Source organism: Ranitomeya imitator, chromosome 3 (genome assembly GCF_032444005.1).
Source record: "Ranitomeya imitator isolate aRanImi1 chromosome 3, aRanImi1.pri, whole genome shotgun sequence".
Classification (NCBI taxonomy): domain Eukaryota; kingdom Metazoa; phylum Chordata; class Amphibia; order Anura; family Dendrobatidae; genus Ranitomeya; species Ranitomeya imitator.
In genome coordinates this window covers 485,031,519-485,051,146 of record NC_091284.1, presented here as the reverse complement: position 1 = coordinate 485,051,146, position 19,628 = coordinate 485,031,519, and the positions used below count along the sequence as shown (strand labels likewise).

General features: G+C 43.7%; 1 protein-coding gene across 1 annotated transcript in view; it reads left to right on the top strand.

Annotated features, from left to right (window-relative positions):
- Window positions 1-19,628, top strand: part of LOC138670336 (parapinopsin-like) — a 475,245-nt gene that overhangs the window by 332,245 nt on the left and 123,372 nt on the right. The window contains exon 3 of the mRNA XM_069757574.1: window positions 2,798-3,123. Coding sequence (XP_069613675.1) covers window positions 2,798-3,123 — 326 coding nt within the window. The remainder of the gene's footprint in view (window positions 1-2,797; window positions 3,124-19,628) is intronic.

The window sequence follows — 19,628 nt, the reverse complement described above, 5'->3', positions numbered from 1 at the left end:
ACGCAGCAAAAAACGTTACATGCAACGTTTTTTGCTGCCGAAGGTCTGCCACAACACGACGCAACCATCGAACGACGGTTGCGACGTGTGGCAAAGCGTCGCAATGCGTCGCTAATGTTAGTCAATGGAGAAAGCAAGCAATTTTGCAGGATGCGTTTTTTCTCCGAAACGACGCATTGCGACGTGCAGTGCACGACGCTAGTGTAAAAGTAGCCAAAAATGTCTTGCTTTGCTGAAGTATTAAGGTTTGTTACTCAGATGTGGGCATTACTGTAGTCCGCGTTCACACTTCTTAAATTAAAGAGTAATAAAAATATAATATACAAATCTCACAGTAAATGCTACGAGATAATTTTGTAAGTAAAGTTAGGTCTTAGTTCTTTGTTCTCCCCACAAGAACAGTATCCCAAAAATAAAGTACATTACAATAGTGACGACCCCATTTTTAACTCCCCACAGACAGTATAAATTTCCACCTCGTTATTCCTCATACAGTAGTAATGATTATGTCAATTTTGTGGCCTCCATTAAATAATAAAGTTCACCTTTGTGATTACATACAAAAATAATATTTCTCATTGTGACCACATACATTAGCAACGTACCAGTCTCTGAACATTAACCCCTCTCTGACCTCGGACGGGATAGTACGTCCGAGGTCAGATCCCCTGCTTTGGTGCAGGGCTCCGCGGTGAGCCCGCATCAAAGCCGGGACATGTCAGCTGTTTTGAACAGCTGACATGTGCCCGTAATAGGCACAGGCAGAATCGCGATCTGCCCGCACCTATTAACTAGTTAAATGCCGCTGTCAAACATAGACAGCGGCATTTACCTACCGCTTCTGGCCGGGCGGCCGGAAATGACGTCATTGCCGACCCCCGTCACATGATCGGGGGTCGGCGATGCGTCAGGATGGTAACCATAGAGGTCCTAGAGACCTCTATGGTTACTGATCACCGGTGGCTGTGAGCGCCACCCTGTGGTCGGCGCTCACAGCACACCTCCATTTCTGCTACATAGCAGCGATCAGCAGATCGCTGCTATGTAGCAGAGGTGATCGAGTTGTGCCTGCTTCTAGCCTCCCATGGAGGCTATTGAAGCATGGCAAAAGTTAAAAAAAAAAGTTTAAAAAAATGTGAAAAAAATAAAAAAAATATAAAAGTTTAAATCACCCCCCTTTCGCCCCAATCAAAATAAATAAAAAAAAAAAATCAAATCTACACATATTTGGTATCGCCGCGCTCAGAATCGCCCGATCTATCAATTAAAAAAAGTTATGGCTCTGGGAAGGAGGGGAGTGAAAAACGAACACGGAAAAACGAAAAATCCCAAGGTCATGAAGGGGTTAATAATGTCCCCCCATTGAGGCCCCATACATTAATAACATTCTCCATTCTACCCACATACCTTAATAATGTCAGCTATTGTGCTTTACACATTAATAAGTTGTACACACCAAGAAAGCAGTGATTCAACTGCTAACTAAATAAAAGCGAACAGTAAATCAACTAAAATTTGATATTTATTAGAAAAATTCAGATTAGGACAATTTTTTGACTAATTCTGTATATTAATAATTTGCCTAATGGGTCTTTACATATTAATAATGCCTCCTTTGTTGCTCAATTCATTATGATCTTCCTTTTGTTGCCCTATAAATCAACATTGTCCTCCTTTATGGCCCTATTCATTTGTAACATCCTCCAAGGTGCCTACGCATTAATAGCATCTCCCATTCTGGCTCCTTACACTAATAATGACCCACTTTGTGACCCCATATATTATTATTGTACCCCTTTTTTCCCTTATAGATTAATATAATCCCCCCTTTCTTGCCCTCTATATTATTATTGCCCCCCTTTTAATTGTAAGCATTAATTTTCTATCCCTTTGTGGCCCTATACATTACAATTTTGCCTCCCCCACCACCACCATCATCATGACCCCCATGATGTGAATAATAGTGCTCCCACATTGGTTCATTTAAATAGTTGAATCATGCAGCAAAAATTCTGAAAGAATTGACATTCTGCAGGTGTGAAATTGCTTCAAATCTGCAAGGAAAAAATAAGCAGCAGAAATCTCAATCACATCCCTGGAACAGTAAAATTCAGCAAAAAAAAGTGTGGGGTGGAAAAAACACAGCAAAAATGCGACATGTAAAAAACCCAATACACATCTGAGCATTTGATACAATGTATAAATTGTTGTAGATCGACTCACTCGGCTGTACACGGAGGTAGACACGGGAACACTGCGGCTTTAAGAACATTCTTTTTTTTATTATGGACAGCATGAACCAAGGTGTAGTAAAACAAATACAGCCCTCTGGGCAAAACAGGTAAGCAGAACAAAATGGTAGCAGAAAACACAGTCCTTCTTAGAGCAAGGTTTCCCCTGCTCACGGCTAGTAGAACACACATGGTTCAGGTTGGTTCCAGCACAACCATTTCTCTGGAGTGTTCCTCTCCAGGCACTGAACACAGCTGCGTTTGGATGTCATCTACTTAAGCCCCAGATCACACACTGTGGTGGAGATAAGGTGGATATCCTCCCTCCCACTCTATGGATGTCCACATAAAAGCCTGCTCATTATGCAAATTAGCTTAACCCCTCTCTTTGTCACAAAGTGTACTGTATCAAAGAGGATGATATTATTTTGCTGCTCACAGAGTGTCTCTTACCCTCGATATATAATACTGGACAATAGTCATAGACTGAAATATAATCTGTTTCTATTAAAGAATATTATTTCATGTAGTTACATGATGCCTAATAAATGTTGTACTCTTTGCAGGTATTGTGTCTCTCATCTCTCTGGCCATACTATCGTACGAGCGTTACACCACTCTGACATTATACAACAAAGGAGGTCCAAAATTTACAAAAGCCCTGCTTGCTGTGGTTAGCTCCTGGATTTATTCGCTGATATGGACAGTGCCACCTCTCCTTGGATGGAGCAGCTATGGGAAGGAAGGGGCAGGCACCAGCTGTTCAGTGCGCTGGACTTCCGAAACTACGGAATCCATTTCTTACATCATCTGTCTTTTTATCTTTTGCTTGGTGCTACCAGTTCTCGTTATGGTGTATTGTTATGGAAGGTTACTTTATGCTGTAAAACAGGTAAGAGGCATGCTAAGACCTTTATGTGTTTGTTATATTCTGGTTGCTTTTTTTGTAATACCTTTATGTATTAGGCTGAGAGGCTAGAGCAATATTTCAGAAAATGTAATGTTAGATTTGCAATGCAGTGTGCTATGATATTTTTGCAGAATTGTCTTTGAGATAATAAAGGGAATTTGCACTGTAATATTACATTAAAAAAATTATGAAATGATATTTGTATTAAACCCTAGAGGAAGATATTCATAAGCAGATGACGATATAGTCATTAAAATCAACATTGTTAGATTTTTTTTCAGTTTTGAAGTTGGAGACATGACTCAGGTTCGGACACTGACAGTGATGGGTCCCTGTGTGGGACATGTGTTATGATCAGGTGGCCTTGGAGCAGCATGAAATGACCTTCGCTGGAGCAGTGGTAACTTTACTGACCGCAAACCCTGATCCTATCACCGCAACTAGAAGTAGCCGTGGGGTGTGCCTAACCAGACCTAGACACCTCGACACAGCCGAAGGACTAAATATCCCTAAAGATGGAAATAGGAAAACTCTCTTGCCTCAGAATAGATCCCCAAAGGATAGATAGCCCCCCACAAATAATGACTGTGAGTAGGAGAGGAAAAGACACACGCAGACAGAAAACAGGGATAAGCAAAGGAGGCCACTTCTACCTAGATAGGAAAGGATAGTACAGGATACTATGCGGTCAGCATAAAACACTACAAAATATCCACAGCAGAAAAATACAAAAACTCCACCACCTAACTAAAGATGTTGAGAGTATATCTGCGACACCAGCGAGTCCAAATAGACTGAGAAAAACATCAGGCACGGTCTAGCAGGAACAAAATAGAAACAAGATAAGCACAGAAAATAAACACACAGCAGTGTGTCTAAAAAAATGAAGCAAACACTTATCTTAGCTGAATTGGCAGCAAGCAGGAGAGGCCAGGCAGAGGACCAACACTTCCAAAGGAACATTGGCTACTGGCAAGGACTAATGAGTCCTGCACAGCTAAATACCCCAGTCAGAATTGCAATTAGCAGAAACACCTGTCCAAGACTGCTGCTCAGAAATAACTGCATTACCATCAACAACCACCTGAGGGAGCCCAAGAGCAGAATTCACAACAGACATGTGTCTTGGCCCCCTTATCAAACCCCACCCATATAATCACACACATTTACATGTACAGTATCTGCAAAAAAAATCTTTACAAGTTAACCAAAACCACAACATTGTAACATTCAAGTGTCTTATTGTGGATATTTCGTTACAATTAGCATTTAGTTATTAATTAGTATTAATTATTTTTTTCATATTTTACTAATCCAGTTTTGCTATTAGACAGCTTTTTATTATCTCCCCCATTTTGTGCACTTTTAAGAAGTGAAATCATGACGCAGAGGTTATATATAAAGAATTTTTTTGCTGGCACTGAATATTCACACTGAGCACAATATAATATAATACGCCCATTTACACTTTATACATACATGTACACAGTACACACATGCACAAAAGCATATATATATATATATATATATATATATATATATTATTTTACAGGGGGTACACTGTATATTATTAATGTCAGGCTTGACTATCAGTAACCAATATCCGGCTAATACTTCACGCCTTAATGTTCTCTGGTCATTTTGCTATATAATATATGAACGGAGACTAACCGAGACAGAACCGTGAATCTTTATTGAATATTTATATTTATTACAGATAAGTCTACAGCTATTGTGCTATGATATTACCACATTAACACCATATGCAATAGTAGTACACAATACTAATATACAATTAAATCTACAATGAGCTTATTATATTTCCCACCTAAAAAAACATACACAATAATAACAGCCCACCCACCTATCACTATACTACACCTACAAAGATAAAGGGATTAATAGCACTGATGCTTAGAGTATAAGGTGCTGAGGTTGCTAGGTACGGTGAGGCTGAAGTTCCTCCTTACAGGAAAAGGGGCACACGAGGTGAGTTGACTATGTGAGTTGGTGATTTGATAATGTGTGCAAACTGTAAAGCGCTGCGGAATATGTTAGCGCTATATAAAAAAAAATTAAAAGAAAGAAAGACTGTGTGGGGAGTGAGTTTTTTTTATTTAATTTACCATGCTCATTATATGGCAAAACTGACCTGGCAATATGATTTTACAGCCAAATCAGCCATCATCTGCCTGGAAAGATGTTGGCTCGGCATGCAAGCCCGCAAAAAGGCAGGGATATGACAAATGACGTAACTGTAAGTCATATGTCAAGAAGGAGTTACCATCAATTAAGTTTTATTTTTTGAAACAAAATTCTTACAAATTTTCTACAAGCGAAGCTGTAATTGTTTTGCCCTTCATCAGACTCATCAACAGTAATGATGAGCGAGTGTGCTCGTTACTCGAGATTTCCGATCATGCTCGGGTGTTCTCCGAGTATTTTGGGCGTGCTCGGAGATTATGTTTGTGTTGCCGAAGCTGCATGATTTAAAGCTGATAGACAGCCTGAGAACATGTGAGGATTCCCTACCAAACAGGCAATCCCTGCATGTGCTCAGGTTGTCTAACAGCCGCAAATCATGCAGCTGCGGCAACACAAACATAATTTACGAGCACGCCCAAAATACTCGGAGATCACCCGAGCATGCTCGGAAAACTCGAGAAACGAGCACACTCGCTCATCACTAGTCCACAGTCCTTTTCAACAGCTTTCTTCTCCAAGATGTGACTCTAAGGAAAAGACACTTTTTCTTCATCCCCTGCCAGCCCATGATGTGCTCAGAAAGCGTAGTCTGTTATTGGCTGATGGGGATGAGAACCTTTTATCACTGTACAGTGCCTGCAACTGCCATCTCCAAACTACTTATAGTGGCTGTTGGCATTGTTCACTTCACACTGAGCCACTAAGCACTAGCGTCTCTCCAATCCTAACACCCACATCCCCCCTCTCGCCCACCTTGTGCAAATCCACATTAGAGGTGTCTGCATGCTGTGAAGGCTGGTATGGCACTCAGAGCAACCATCTCCCTTCTGGGTCCAGCAGATGAAGCTAGAGACATGCATCATGCGACTCACCCTGTAGTGCTGTGAGTCTCCAGCATCTCAGAGCCAGCAGCAACATTGACAGAAGAGAAGAGGGCTCCATCCAGCATCTTTTACAGACTGCAGAAGAGCATCCAAACCCCCTGTCTACAAAGGATTCAGACACAACCTCATTCTCTCCACTTAGTTTTGATGATGCTGCAGGCTCAAAGATGGATCATGACATTGAGTCGCCTGCCAGGGCCGTGGGGCACCCAGTACCGGGTCCAGTGTTCACAGGGGATGTCACGGTGGCAACCCAGTCAGTGGCCCTAGGCGCCCATATAAAAGGGATAATTGAATAACGTCTATGTTCGTGACACCACCCGTGGTATTCGATCAGTGGGGACCGGTGCTGTTTTAATAATAATAATAATAATAATAATCTTTATTTATATAGCGCCAACATATTCCGCAGCGCTTTACAGTTTAACAGTTTAAAACACAACAGTCATAGTTAACAATGTTAACAATACAGTAATAAAGCAAAATAAGACGACCCTGCTCGTGAGAGCTTACAATCTACAATGAGGTGGGTTGGGATACAAAGGGGTCCTTTGGGGTGATGTTATGGCAGCTAGATGGTATAACTTCCCACAGGTCTCCTGGTGTGTAGATGGAAGGTGAATGGTGCAGTAAAGAACGAGGACACTGGTTTGCAGTCTCTTTACCTGGTTTATTGAAGACTTCAGGCAGTCACAGTCCAGGGTACCATATCACAGGGCAGGCAGAGTCCGGCCAGCTTGGAAGCGAATCCAGAGTCCCCTTTACCAGGTGGAGTTAAAAGCCTTCCTCTAGCGCGGTGGTATTGTAGTCCCTTACTGCCTATGGCTTCAGATAAGGTCCTCACAGTTCTTCTCTCTGTCCCCCATATAGGATAGGACAATACCTGTATGACAGGTAACTCGAGCCTTTTTACAGGGACTCTATCACGCCCCGGTCTCTATGTGTTACTGTGTATTCAGGTGTGTGTGGCAGACAGGTAACTTGCAGTTCAGCTGTCCTGCAAGTCTCTGCTGTAAGTCATAGAGTCCCTTACAACCCTGATGTTCCGGCTACCGGTTATCTGCGCTTCAGAGAGAGGCAGCTCATTCGCAGCTGGTCTCCCCTTATATCACTCTCCTGTGCTTCGCTCTCCTGCACACTTTCCACAAGCTGTCCTTTCCTTCTTAATTCTCTTTCTTTAGGAGCTTGTTATGTTTGCTAATGACAGGTGTTATGAAGGCAATCCAGATACACAGTGTGCTTAGCGATCAGAGCGCACACAGTGATCTGACAAATACCCAAAAATACAAGAACGAGCTCTGAGACGTGGAAACTCTGTAGACTGCACACCTGATCCTATCCTAAACACAACTAAAAGCGGCTGTGGATTGCGCCTAACAACTACCTAGGCAACTCGGCACAGCCTAAGAAACTAGCTAGCCTGAAGATAGAAAAATAGGCCTGACTTGCCCCAGAGAAATTCCCCAAAGGAAAAGGCAGCCCCCCACATATAATGACTGTGAGTAAGATGAAAAGACAAAACGTAGGGATGAAATAGATTCAGCAAAGTGGGGCCCGATATTCTAGGACAGAGCGAGGACAGTAAAGCGAACTTTGCAGTCTACAAAAAACCCTAAAGCAAAACCACGCAAAGGGGGCAAAAAAAACCCACCGTGCCGAACTAACGGCACGGCGGTACACCCTTTGCGTCTCAGAGCTTCCAGCAAAACAAAAGACAAGCTGGACAGAAAAAAAAGCAACAAAAAAACAAAAAGCACTTAGCTATACAGAGCAGCAGGTCACAGGAACAATCAGGAGAAGCTCAGATCCAACACTGAAACATTGACAAGGAGCAAGGATAGCAGCATCAGGCAGAGTTAAGTAATGAAGCAGTTAACGAGCTCACCAGAACACCTGAGGGAGGAAGCTCAGAAGCTGCAGTACCACTTGTGACCACAGGAGTGAATTCAGCCACAGAATTCACAACAGTACCCCCCCCTTGAGGAGGGGTCACCGAACCCTCACCAGAGCCCCCAGGCCGACCAGGATGAGCCGCATGAAAGGCACGAACAAGATCGGAAGCATGAACATCAGAGGCAAAAACCCAGGAATTATCTTCCTGAGCATAACCCTTCCATTTAACCAGATACTGGAGTTTCCGTCTAGAAACACGAGAATCCAAAATCTTCTCCACAATATACTCCAATTCCCCCTCCACCAAAACCGGGGCAGGAGGCTCAACAGATGGAACCATAGGTGCCACGTATCTCCGCAACAACGACCTATGGAATACATTATGTATGGAAAAGGAGTCTGGGAGAGTCAAACGAAAAGACACAGGATTGAGAACCTCAGAAATCCTATACGGACCAATAAAACGAGGTTTAAATTTAGGAGAGGAAACCTTCATAGGAATATGACGAGAAGATAACCAAACCAGATCCCCAACACGAAGTCGGGGACCCACACGGCGTCTGCGATTAGCGAAAAGTTGAGCTTTCTCCTGGGACAAGATCAAATTGTCCACTACCTGAGTCCAGATCTGCTGCAACCTATCCACCACAGAATCCACACCAGGACAGTCCGAAGACTCAACCTGTCCTGAAGAGAAACGAGGATGGAACCCAGAATTGCAAAAAAATGGAGAAACCAAGGTAGCCGAGCTGGCCCGATTATTAAGGGCGAACTCAGCCAACGGCAAAAAGGACACCCAATCATCCTGGTCTGCAGAAACAAAACATCTCAGATATGTTTCCAAGGTCTGATTGGTTCGTTCGGTCTGGCCATTAGTCTGAGGATGGAAAGCCGAGGAAAAGGATAGGTCAATGCCCATCCTACCACAAAAGGCTCGCCAAAACCTTGAAACAAACTGGGAACCTCTGTCAGAAACAATATTCTCAGGAATGCCATGCAACCGAACCACATGCTGAAAGAACAAAGGTACCAAATCAGAGGAGGAAGGCAATTTAGCCAAGGGCACCAGATGGACCATTTTAGAAAAGCGATCACAGACCACCCAAATGACTGACATCTTTTGAGAAACGGGAAGGTCAGAAATGAAATCCATCGAAATATGTGTCCAAGGCCTCTTTGGGACCGGCAAGGGCAAAAGCAACCCACTGGCACGAGAACAGCAGGGCTTAGCCCTAGCACAAATCCCACAGGACTGCACAAAAGTACGTACATCCCGTGACAGAGATGGCCACCAGAAGGATCTAGCCACTAACTCTCTGGTACCAAAGATTCCAGGATGACCAGCCAACACCGAACAATGAAGTTCAGAGATAAGTTTATTAGTCCACCTATCAGGGACGAACAGTTTCTCTGCTGGACAACGATCAGGTTTATTCACCTGAAATTTTTGCAGCACCCGCCGCAAATCAGGGGAGATAGCAGACACAATGACTCCTTCCTTGAGGATACCCGCTGGCTCAGATAAACCCGGAGAGTCGGGCACAAAACTCCTAGACAGAGCATCCGCCTTCACATTTTTAGAGCCCGGAAGGTACAAAATCACAAAGTCGAAGTGGGCAAAAAATAACGACCAACGGGCCTGTCTAGGATTCAAGCGCTTGGCAGACTCGAGATAAGTCAAGTTCTTATGATCAGTCAATACCACCACGCGATGCTTAGCTCCTTCAAGCCAATGACGCCACTCCTCGAATGCCCACTTCATGGCCAGCAACTCTCGATTGCCCACATCATAATTACGCTCAGCGGGCGAAAACTTCCTGGAAAAGAAAGCACATGGTTTCATCACTGAGCAATTAGAACCTCTCTGTGACAAAACCGCCCCTGCTCCAATCTCAGAAGCATCAACCTCGACCTGGAACGGAAGAGAAACATCTGGCTGACACAACACAGGGGCAGAACAAAAACGACGCTTCAACTCCTGAAAAGCTTCCACAGCAGCAGAAGACCAATTAACCAAATCAGCACCCTTCTTGGTCAAATCGGTCAATGGTTTGGCAATGCTAGAAAAATTACAGATGAAGCGACGATAAAAATTAGCAAAGCCCAGGAACTTTTGCAGACTTTTCAGAGATGTCGGCTGAATCCAATCCTGGATGGCTTGGACCTTAACTGGATCCATCTCGATAGTAGAAGGGGTAAAGATGAACCCCAAAAATGAAACTTTCTGCACACCGAAGAGACACTTTGATCCCTTCACAAACAAAGAGTTAGCACGCAGGACCTGAAAAACCATTCTGACCTGCTTCACATGAGACTCCCAATCATCTGAGAAGATCAAAATGTCATCCAAGTAAACAATCAGGAATTTATCCAGATACTCACGGAAGATGTCATGCATAAAAGACTGAAACACAGATGGAGCATTGGCAAGTCCGAACGGCATCACTAGATACTCAAAATGACCCTCGGGCGTATTGAATGCAATTTTCCATTAATCTCCTTGCCTGATTCTCACCAGATTATACGCACCACGAAGATCTATCTTAGTGAACCAACTAGCCCCCTTAATCCGAGCAAACAAGTCAGATAACAATGGCAAGGGATACTGAAATTTAACAGTGATCTTATTAAGAAGGCGGTAATCAATACACGGTCTCAGCGAACCATCCTTCTTGGCTACAAAGAAGAACCCTGCTCCCAGTGGTGATGACGATGGGCGAATATGTCCCTTCTCCAGGGATTCCTTCACATAACTGCGCATAGCGGCGTGTTCGGGCACGGATAAATTAAATAATCGACCTTTAGGGAATTTACTACCAGGAATCAAATTGATAGCACAATCACAATCCCTATGCGGAGGTAGAGCATCGGACTTGGGCTCTTCAAATACATCCTGATAATCAGACAAGAACTCTGGGACCTCAGAAGGGGTGGATGACGAAATCGACAAAAATGGAACATCACCATGTACCCCCTGACAACCCCAGCTGGATACCGACATGGAATTCCAATCCAATACTGGATTATGGGTTTGTAGCCATGGCAACCCCAACACGACCACATCATGCAGATTATGCAACACCAGAAAGCGAATAACTTCCTGATGTGCAGGAGCCATGCACATGGTCAGCTGGGCCCAGTATTTAGGTTTATTCTTGGCCAAAGGTGTAGCATCAATTCCTCTCAATGGAATAGGACACCGCAAAGGCTCCAAGAAAAACCCACAACGTTTAGCATAATCCAAATCCATCAGATTCAGGGCAGCGCCCGAATCCACAAACGCCATGACAGAAAACGACGACAAAGAGCATATCAAGGTAATGGACAGAAGGAATTTGGACTGTACAGTACCAATGACGGCAGACCTAGCGGACCGCTTAGTGCGCTTAGGACAATCAGAAATAGCATGAGTGGAATCACCACAGTAGAAACACAGACCATTCAGACGTCTGTATTCCTGCCGTTCAACTCTAGTCATAGTCCTATCGCACTGCATAGGCTCAGGTTTAACCTCAGGCAGTACCGCCAAATGGTGCACAGATTTACGCTCGCGCAAGCATCGACCGATCTGAATGGCCAAAGACAAAGACTCATTCAAACCAGCAGGCATAGGAAATCCCACCATGACATCCTTAAGAGCCTCAGAGAGACCCTTTCTGAACAAAGCTGCCAGCGCAGATTCATTCCACTGAGTGAGTACTGACCATTTCCTACATTTCTGACAATATACTTCTATATCATCCTGACCCTGGCACAAAGCCAGCAAATTTTTCTCAGCCTGATCCACTGAATTAGGCTCATCGTACAGCAATCCGAGCGCCAGGAAAAACGCATCGACACTACTCAATGCAGGGTCTCCTGGCGCAAGAGAAAATGCCCAGTCTTTAGGGTCGCCGCGCAAAAAAGAAATAATAATCAAAACCTGTTGAATAGGATTACCAGAAGAATGAGGTTTCAAGACCAGAAATAGCTTACAATTATTTTTGAAACTTAGAAACTTAGTTCTATCTCCAAAAAACAAATCAGGAATAGGAATTCTTGGTTCTAACATAGATTTCTGATCAATAGTATCTTGAATTTTTTGTACATTTATAACGAGATTATCCATTGAAGAGCACAGACCCTGAATATCCATGTCCACACCTGTGTCCAGAATCACCCAAATGTCTAGGGGAAAAAAAAAAAAAGTGAACACAGAGCAGAAAAAAAAAAAAAAATGATGTCAGAACTTTTTCTTTCCCTCTATTGAGAATCATTAGTTTGGCTCCTTGTACTGTTATGTTTGCTAATGACAGGTGTTATGAAGGCAATCCAAAAACACAGTGTGCTTAGCGATCAGAGCGCACACAGTGATCTGACAAATACCCAAAAATACAAGAACGAGCTCTGAGACGTGGAAACTCTGTAGACTGCACACCTGATCCTATCCTAAACACAACTAAAAGCGGCTGTGGATTGCGCCTAACAACTACCTAGGCAACTCGGCACAGCCTAAGAAACTAGCTAGCCTGAAGATAGAAAAATAGGCCTGACTTGCCCCAGAGAAATTCCCCAAAGGAAAAGGCAGCCCCCCACATATAATGACTGTGAGTAAGATGAAAAGACAAAACGTAGGGATGAAATAGATTCAGCAAAGTGGGGCCCGATATTCTAGGACAGAGCGAGGACAGTAAAGCGAACTTTGCAGTCTACAAAAAACCCTAAAGCAAAACCACGCAAAGGGGGCAAAAAAAACCCACCGTGCCGAACTAACGGCACGGCGGTACACCCTTTGCGTCTCAGAGCTTCCAGCAAAACAAAAGACAAGCTGGACAGAAAAAAAAGCAACAAAAAAACAAAAAGCACTTAGCTATACAGAGCAGCAGGTCACAGGAACAATCAGGAGAAGCTCAGATCCAACACTGAAACATTGACAAGGAGCAAGGATAGCAGCATCAGGCGGAGTTAAGTAATGAAGCAGTTAACGAGCTCACCAGAACACCTGAGGGAGGAAGCTCAGAAGCTGCAGTACCACTTGTGACCACAGGAGTGAATTCAGCCACAGAATTCACAACTGGAGCTGTAGCGACTCTCTGGCTACATGGCTCCTTCAGTCCTTCCGACACTATGTCTGACTGTGCTCTCTCCTCTGTCCTCTGATAGAATCTGACTCACTTCCCTCCAAACCACAATATATCTGCATATGCAGGGGAGTCACCTAGAAATAGGATCAAAAGCTCCCCCTTGTAGCCTGGAGTGTGAACATGTTGTGTGTATGGTGATTACCTGATAAAAGATATCCTTCATCGCTTCCAAATGTAACATCACTCTCCCCGTGAGGAAAGCAATGTTACTGTGATGACAGGACCCTGGGGCGCCACAACATTTCAATAGCTGATTGGGACCCCCTCTCGTTTGGTGTCATGGTGCAGCAGCAGCGGCGGTATGTCCGCCCCTGATGTGACTTTATTTATACACTTGATATCATACAACTACATAAGTGTCAGCTATCTCCGAGAGCTGCTACTGCGCTGGTGCTGGTGGCGCCATCTTGGAGGAGGATTTTTTTTCTTCTCAAGTAAGATGGCGCCACCAGCACATGCGCAGTAGCAGCTATCGGATCACAGCTATATACACCGATAGCTGCTACTGTGCAGGCGTGGTGGGCGCCATTTTCAAATTGATTTTTTTAATTCTAGCTGAATAACATCAAGAACATGTAATATTGGGACATGAAACATGCGATTATACTCAGAGCAGATGCCACAACTGGCACCTGCCTGCAGAAGATTTTTTTTTAAGTATGTACAGATACTCATTATGGAAACTAGGGGCAGTGACCTGTCAGCAGTCTGCATAATGAATAGCTTATCAGAGCACCACATAAAGACCCCCCTCCAGGCCCGCCACCACGCACAAGCATATTATCAACTAAAAACTGAAAATAAAGATTAAAGAACTACCACAAGACGGATTTCATCAACCAAAGTATCATTTTAATCAGAATAACAGCACCAACCTTACAGTGTCTGTAGGTTACTGTGCACAATCCTGCTGACAGGCTCCCTTTAAATGCAACCATATAGACATGCATTGCAACACCACAGACATACACATTTTCTGTGCTTTGTCCTCCTGCCAGAAGGACATGTAACTGCAGCAGCAAACATCTCTGTACATACTGGCTAAACAGAATTGTGACCTTTGCAGTCAATCGCTGAGAATTACATTGACACATTGGTTACCATTGCCGGTAGTGATTAGCTGCAGCAGTTACATAACTTTACAGCTAGAAAATGAAGCAGAGACTACTGATCAATAATAATTTAAATAGTCTTATACCCATATAATATCTTATAGTAGATGAAAGATTGATGTGCTTATGGTCCATTAGTAAACAATCTGACAAAATCAAGTATTTGCTTTGGTGCTTTGGGGATCTGCAGAATATGATGGTGCTATATAAGCAAAGCACAATAAATTAATACGTTTTATATGCATAGATAACTTATCAACTTTACAATTAAACAGAATTTGTCAGCAGGATTTAATCTCCAACATTATTTATATGTTCATGTAGCGCTTTCAAAGACAAGTACACCAAAACCTTTACATGGTCAGTCCATTCCTCTGTTACTGCGAAATCAACGTTTGAATTGATATGCAAATGAGAATGTAGATCTGAAGCCTGTGTCACTCCAGCTCTATTCCCCATCCAGCTTTGCCTCTCCCTGCTTGAATGACAGCCTCTATGCTGTGTGACTTCAGGCAAAGGAGCTGTTAGGCTTGAGGAGGTGGAGTAGGGAAGAGAATAGAGATAGAATGACATACACTTCAGATCTACAAATAACCCCTCAGTCGCATTTGTAAGTTAACTGTAGGGATTCACACTTTTTGACAGTCGCTAGCTTACACTCACAGGCAATGGCTCTGGTCCAACATGATTTATTTCTCTCATAAACTTGCAGAGGACTCACAACCAAAACAGCCTTTTTCTGGCAAAAAGGTAAATAAAAGAAAGAGAGCAGTTCCTACAGCAGTATGGGCTCACCCATTGAGATAAACGTCTTAGATTCTGTCATATGCAAATTGCCTCTTCTGAGAAAAAGAGGACTTAAACTCTATAGCGCCACCTGTTGGAAGTAGCGATCCTACAAGTCACAATCAACCCTTTAAACGAGTCGTGCAATATGACTTAAGATAAAAGCCAAATCAGTATCTCAATTCGCAGACATGGTGTTTCGGGCTGTTGGCCCTCATCAGTGCAAAGCATGAGAACTGATTTGGTTAGGTGAGAGGCTCTGGACTGGGATCTAAGGGGTATCGTTTCCCCTTATGGAGAGTGGCATACCATCTCTGGCTTGTCAAGGTAAGGAGGCTTATTCGCCGTGCAATGCTCCTCTGGGAAATATAATATGCAAATTGCCTCTTCTGAGAAAAAGAGGACTTAAACTCTATATCGCCACCTGTTGGAAGTAGCGATCCTATAAGTCACAATCAACTCTTTAAACGAGTCGTGCAATATGACTTAAGATAAAAGCCAAATCAGTATCTCAATTCGCAGACATGGTGTTTCGGGCTGTTGGCCCTCGTCAGTGCAAAGCATGAGAACTGATTTGGTTAGGTGAGAGGCTCTGGACTGGGGTCTAAGGGGTATCGTTTCTCCTTATGGAGAGGGACATACCATCTCTGGCTTATCTGTCAGAGACTGACCAGCACTAAAAGGTCTTTTCCTCCTCCCACACAAACCCCTCTGAGACAGCTCAGCTGCATTAAATAGGACCTGCAAAGCCTGGGCTGGAGGTATGGGAGTGTCCATTCCCATTCAAGCTCTTCTGGTCACTCCTAAAACCCAGACCCATAATTTGATCCCAATAAAAACCCTCTCAGGAACCTACTGTGGCTGGAGCCTTCACCTCCAGGACTTATATCACCGAGGCTAGCCATGTCGGTGATAAATACCTTCCATTCAGGACCTTACCTCCTGCTTTCCTACACAATTCAAACACTGATTTCTCAATAATAGAGGAACACGCTGGACAGTTAAAGGTATTGTTCAACTAGTCTTTGAAAAAGCTACATGCGCATAAAAATAGTTTGAGGTTTGAAATCTTACTGACAGATTTACTATAAATATAGAAAAGTGAACTGCAGAATATTTGATTCATAAGACATTTGTTCTTGCAAATTTTGACTTTGCAAATGCTTTTACATGACCAACATACCGTAGCTGATTTTCATCTCAGTCACAGCAGGTGTCGATATATTAAAACAAATCAGGATCATAACACTGGTGCATGGCCGTTATGCCTAGCAGGCTACATTTATACATATGTGATGAGTCTTTACCAGCAGGAACTCTTATTCAGAGGCATTTCTATTTTGTGATTTACACATAGCTATTTATAAGACAGTTCAACTCTCCTAAAATATGAAATATATCAGCTTTAGTGGAACCCGTACAAAAATGTCTAGTGCCTAAGGGTAGGGTTGAGCGAAACGGGTCGGCCTTTTTCAGAAGTCGCCGACTTTTGGCAAAGTCGGCTTTCATGAAACCCGACCCGACCCATGTGTGGGGTCGGCCATGAAGTCGGCGATCTTCTGAACTGGAATCGGAATTCCGATACCGATTCCCGATATGTTTAAGATATCGGGAATTGGTATCGGAATTCAGATTTAAGTGTAAAATAAAGAATAAAAATAAAAAATATTGCTATACTCACCCTCGGACGCGCCCTGGTTGTAACCGGGAGCCTTCCTTCCTAAGAATCAGCGCTTGAAGGACCTTTCGATGACGTCACGGCTTCTGATTGGTCGCATGACGCCCATGTGACCGCTCACGCGACCAATCAGAAGCCGTGACGTCATCGAAAGGTCCTTCAAGCGCTGATTCTTAGGAAGGAAGACTGCGGGTTACAACCAGGGCGCGTCCGAGGGTGAGTATATTCCTAATAGGTATATACTCACCCTCGGACGCGCCCTGGTTGTAACCCGCAGCCTTCCTTCCTAAGAATCAGCGCTTGAAGGACCTTTCCATGACGTCATGGCTTCTGATTGGTCGCGTGACGCCCATGTGACCGCTCACGCGACCAATCACAAGCCGCGACATCATCGAAAGGTCCTTCAAGCGCTGATTCTTAGGAAGGAAGGCTCCCGGTTACAACCAGGGCGAGTCCGAGGGTGAGTATAGCAATATTTTTTATTTTTATTCTTTATTTTACACATTAATATGGATCGCAGGGCCTTAAGGAGAGTTTCCTCTCCTTCAGACCCTGGGAACCATTAGAAACCCAATGCACTGCATTGGGTTTCGTGTTTCGGCCGACCCCGACTTTTCTATAGGATCGGCCGATTTCACTCGACCCGACTTTTGAAAAAGTCGGGTTTCGTGAAATTCGACCCGATCCTATAAAAACAAAAGTCGCTCAACCCTACCTAAGGGTTCAATGAATAGTAAGACCGTAAAATAGCGGACACACCCAGGACTAGTGTGTACAAGACAACCAACGTGATCTAGCACCTGACAGCAGACACACGGAAGCTCTTCTAGCTGCTCAGCATGTAGGGCAGTATTTATGGAACAGCAGTATCGGGGTGTACTCCCAGACAGTAACATCATTGGAACAATGGCACTATTCATCTTAAAATAACTGATTTCTTAACTCTTAGAGATTAAATTCCATACATGTTTTATAGAACAAAAAGGCAAATGTAAACAAATGAAATTAATAATCACATTTACACTGCTGACATTATATGTGTATGTGACTGTAAGGTGTAATTTATATGAATGTATCTTCCTCTTTATATAGAGACCATGGTGCTCCATAGCGCTGACATACTTCATGTGCTGCCATACAGTGCTGTATTAATTCCTGTCACTTGCCTGAAATATGTACGGTAATTGTTTTAACCTGGTGAAAAAGTCGCTGTTCTCCTGAATCGGCAACTGTTTTTTTTTTGTTTTTTTTTGTTCCTGGCCCTTTTTCTAAGTTACTAAGATATGGAGCTCTTGTTGCTATATATAAATATCTTTTTATACAACTGGGTGTGGTTCTCAGAAACACTTCAACAGAAAAGTGGAATGTAAAGGGGCATGACCAAAAAATTTAAAATAGAATCAGGAGAACTGTGGCATTTACATTAGGTAAAAAAATTATGTTTATGGCAAGTGACTTATGAGGGGTTAATGTCCCCGACAGTGGGGAATGTAAGCATTTGATACACTGCTGATTTTGCAAGTTTTCCCACCTACAAAGAATGGAGAGGTCAGTAATTTTTATCGCAGGTACAACTAGCAAGAATTCTGGCTCTCACAGACCTGTTAGTTTTTCTTTAAGAAGCCTCCTACTCTGCACTCATTACATGTATTAATTGCACCTGTTTGAACTTGTTACTAGGGTTGAGCGACCTTGACCTTTTTAGAGTCGAGCCGTGTTTCGCGAAACCCGACTATCTTAGAAGTCAAGTCGAGTGGAATCGGCCGATTATCGCGAAAAGTCGGGTATCGCCCGAAACACGAAACCCAATGCAAGTCAATGGGGGAGCATAGTCGGCAGTGAGTGGAGGCCAGGAAAACACCTACACTGCCCATTTTAATGGCAAAAACATCCATTCTTGTTAAAGAAGCTTGTCAATCGTAATTTACCTTATAATAATTGGAAGGCATTTGAAATTGGGGGTCATTTGGCTAAAGTTGTGGGGGGTAGGGCTGGTTCAAGTAATTAGTGGGCCCAGTAAATCTGGACCACGTCACGGCAGTGGAGCAGGGAGAGGTAAGTATTTCAACTTTGCAAGTGCTGTGATCCTGAGCAAGCAGGGGGGGCCCACTCGTTGGCATTGGCACAGGCACAGGGCCCCTCAAAGTACAGCGGTGTGTTTGCACGGCGGGGGCGCCTCCCATCGGCAGCAACACTTTTGCGTACTATGAGAGGCCCTGTGCCAGTGACGTCGCCAACTAGTATTCCTCCCCCCACCTGATGAAGGAACCTGCACTTTCATCTGCACCTTCCTCTTTGTCCCCGTGTAAGGTGGTATGGTATGCGGGAAGAGGAACCTGACTTTCAGCAGGGTCACAATCTTGCTGTGTAGCGTGCACGGGGAATTTTGCGTTATGGGTCAATGTACCAGCAGACTCATCTATCACTGGCTGGGCAATGGGCAGGATGAGGAGGAAACACAGATATAGGCCCAAAGAATAAAGTTGGCTAAATGCAGTTCAAAATTGGTAACACAGGACTAACCAGGGGGCATTGCAGTGGAGGACAACTGGAATGAGAGGCTGACACAGAGAGTAGGCCCAAATCAGTAAGTAGTCGAAATGCAGTTCAAAATTGGCAACCGTAGTAAACAGGCGGCACAGCTTTGTTCAGTGGAGGAGAACAGCAAGGAGTGGCAGACACCGATAGTAGGCCCCAACCCAACTAGTAGGCCAAATGCAGTCTAACATTAACAACTACTTAACGAGAGCCTGAAAATGGAATTTCAGGACAGGAAACCAGGAGAACAGCAAGGAGTGGCAGACAC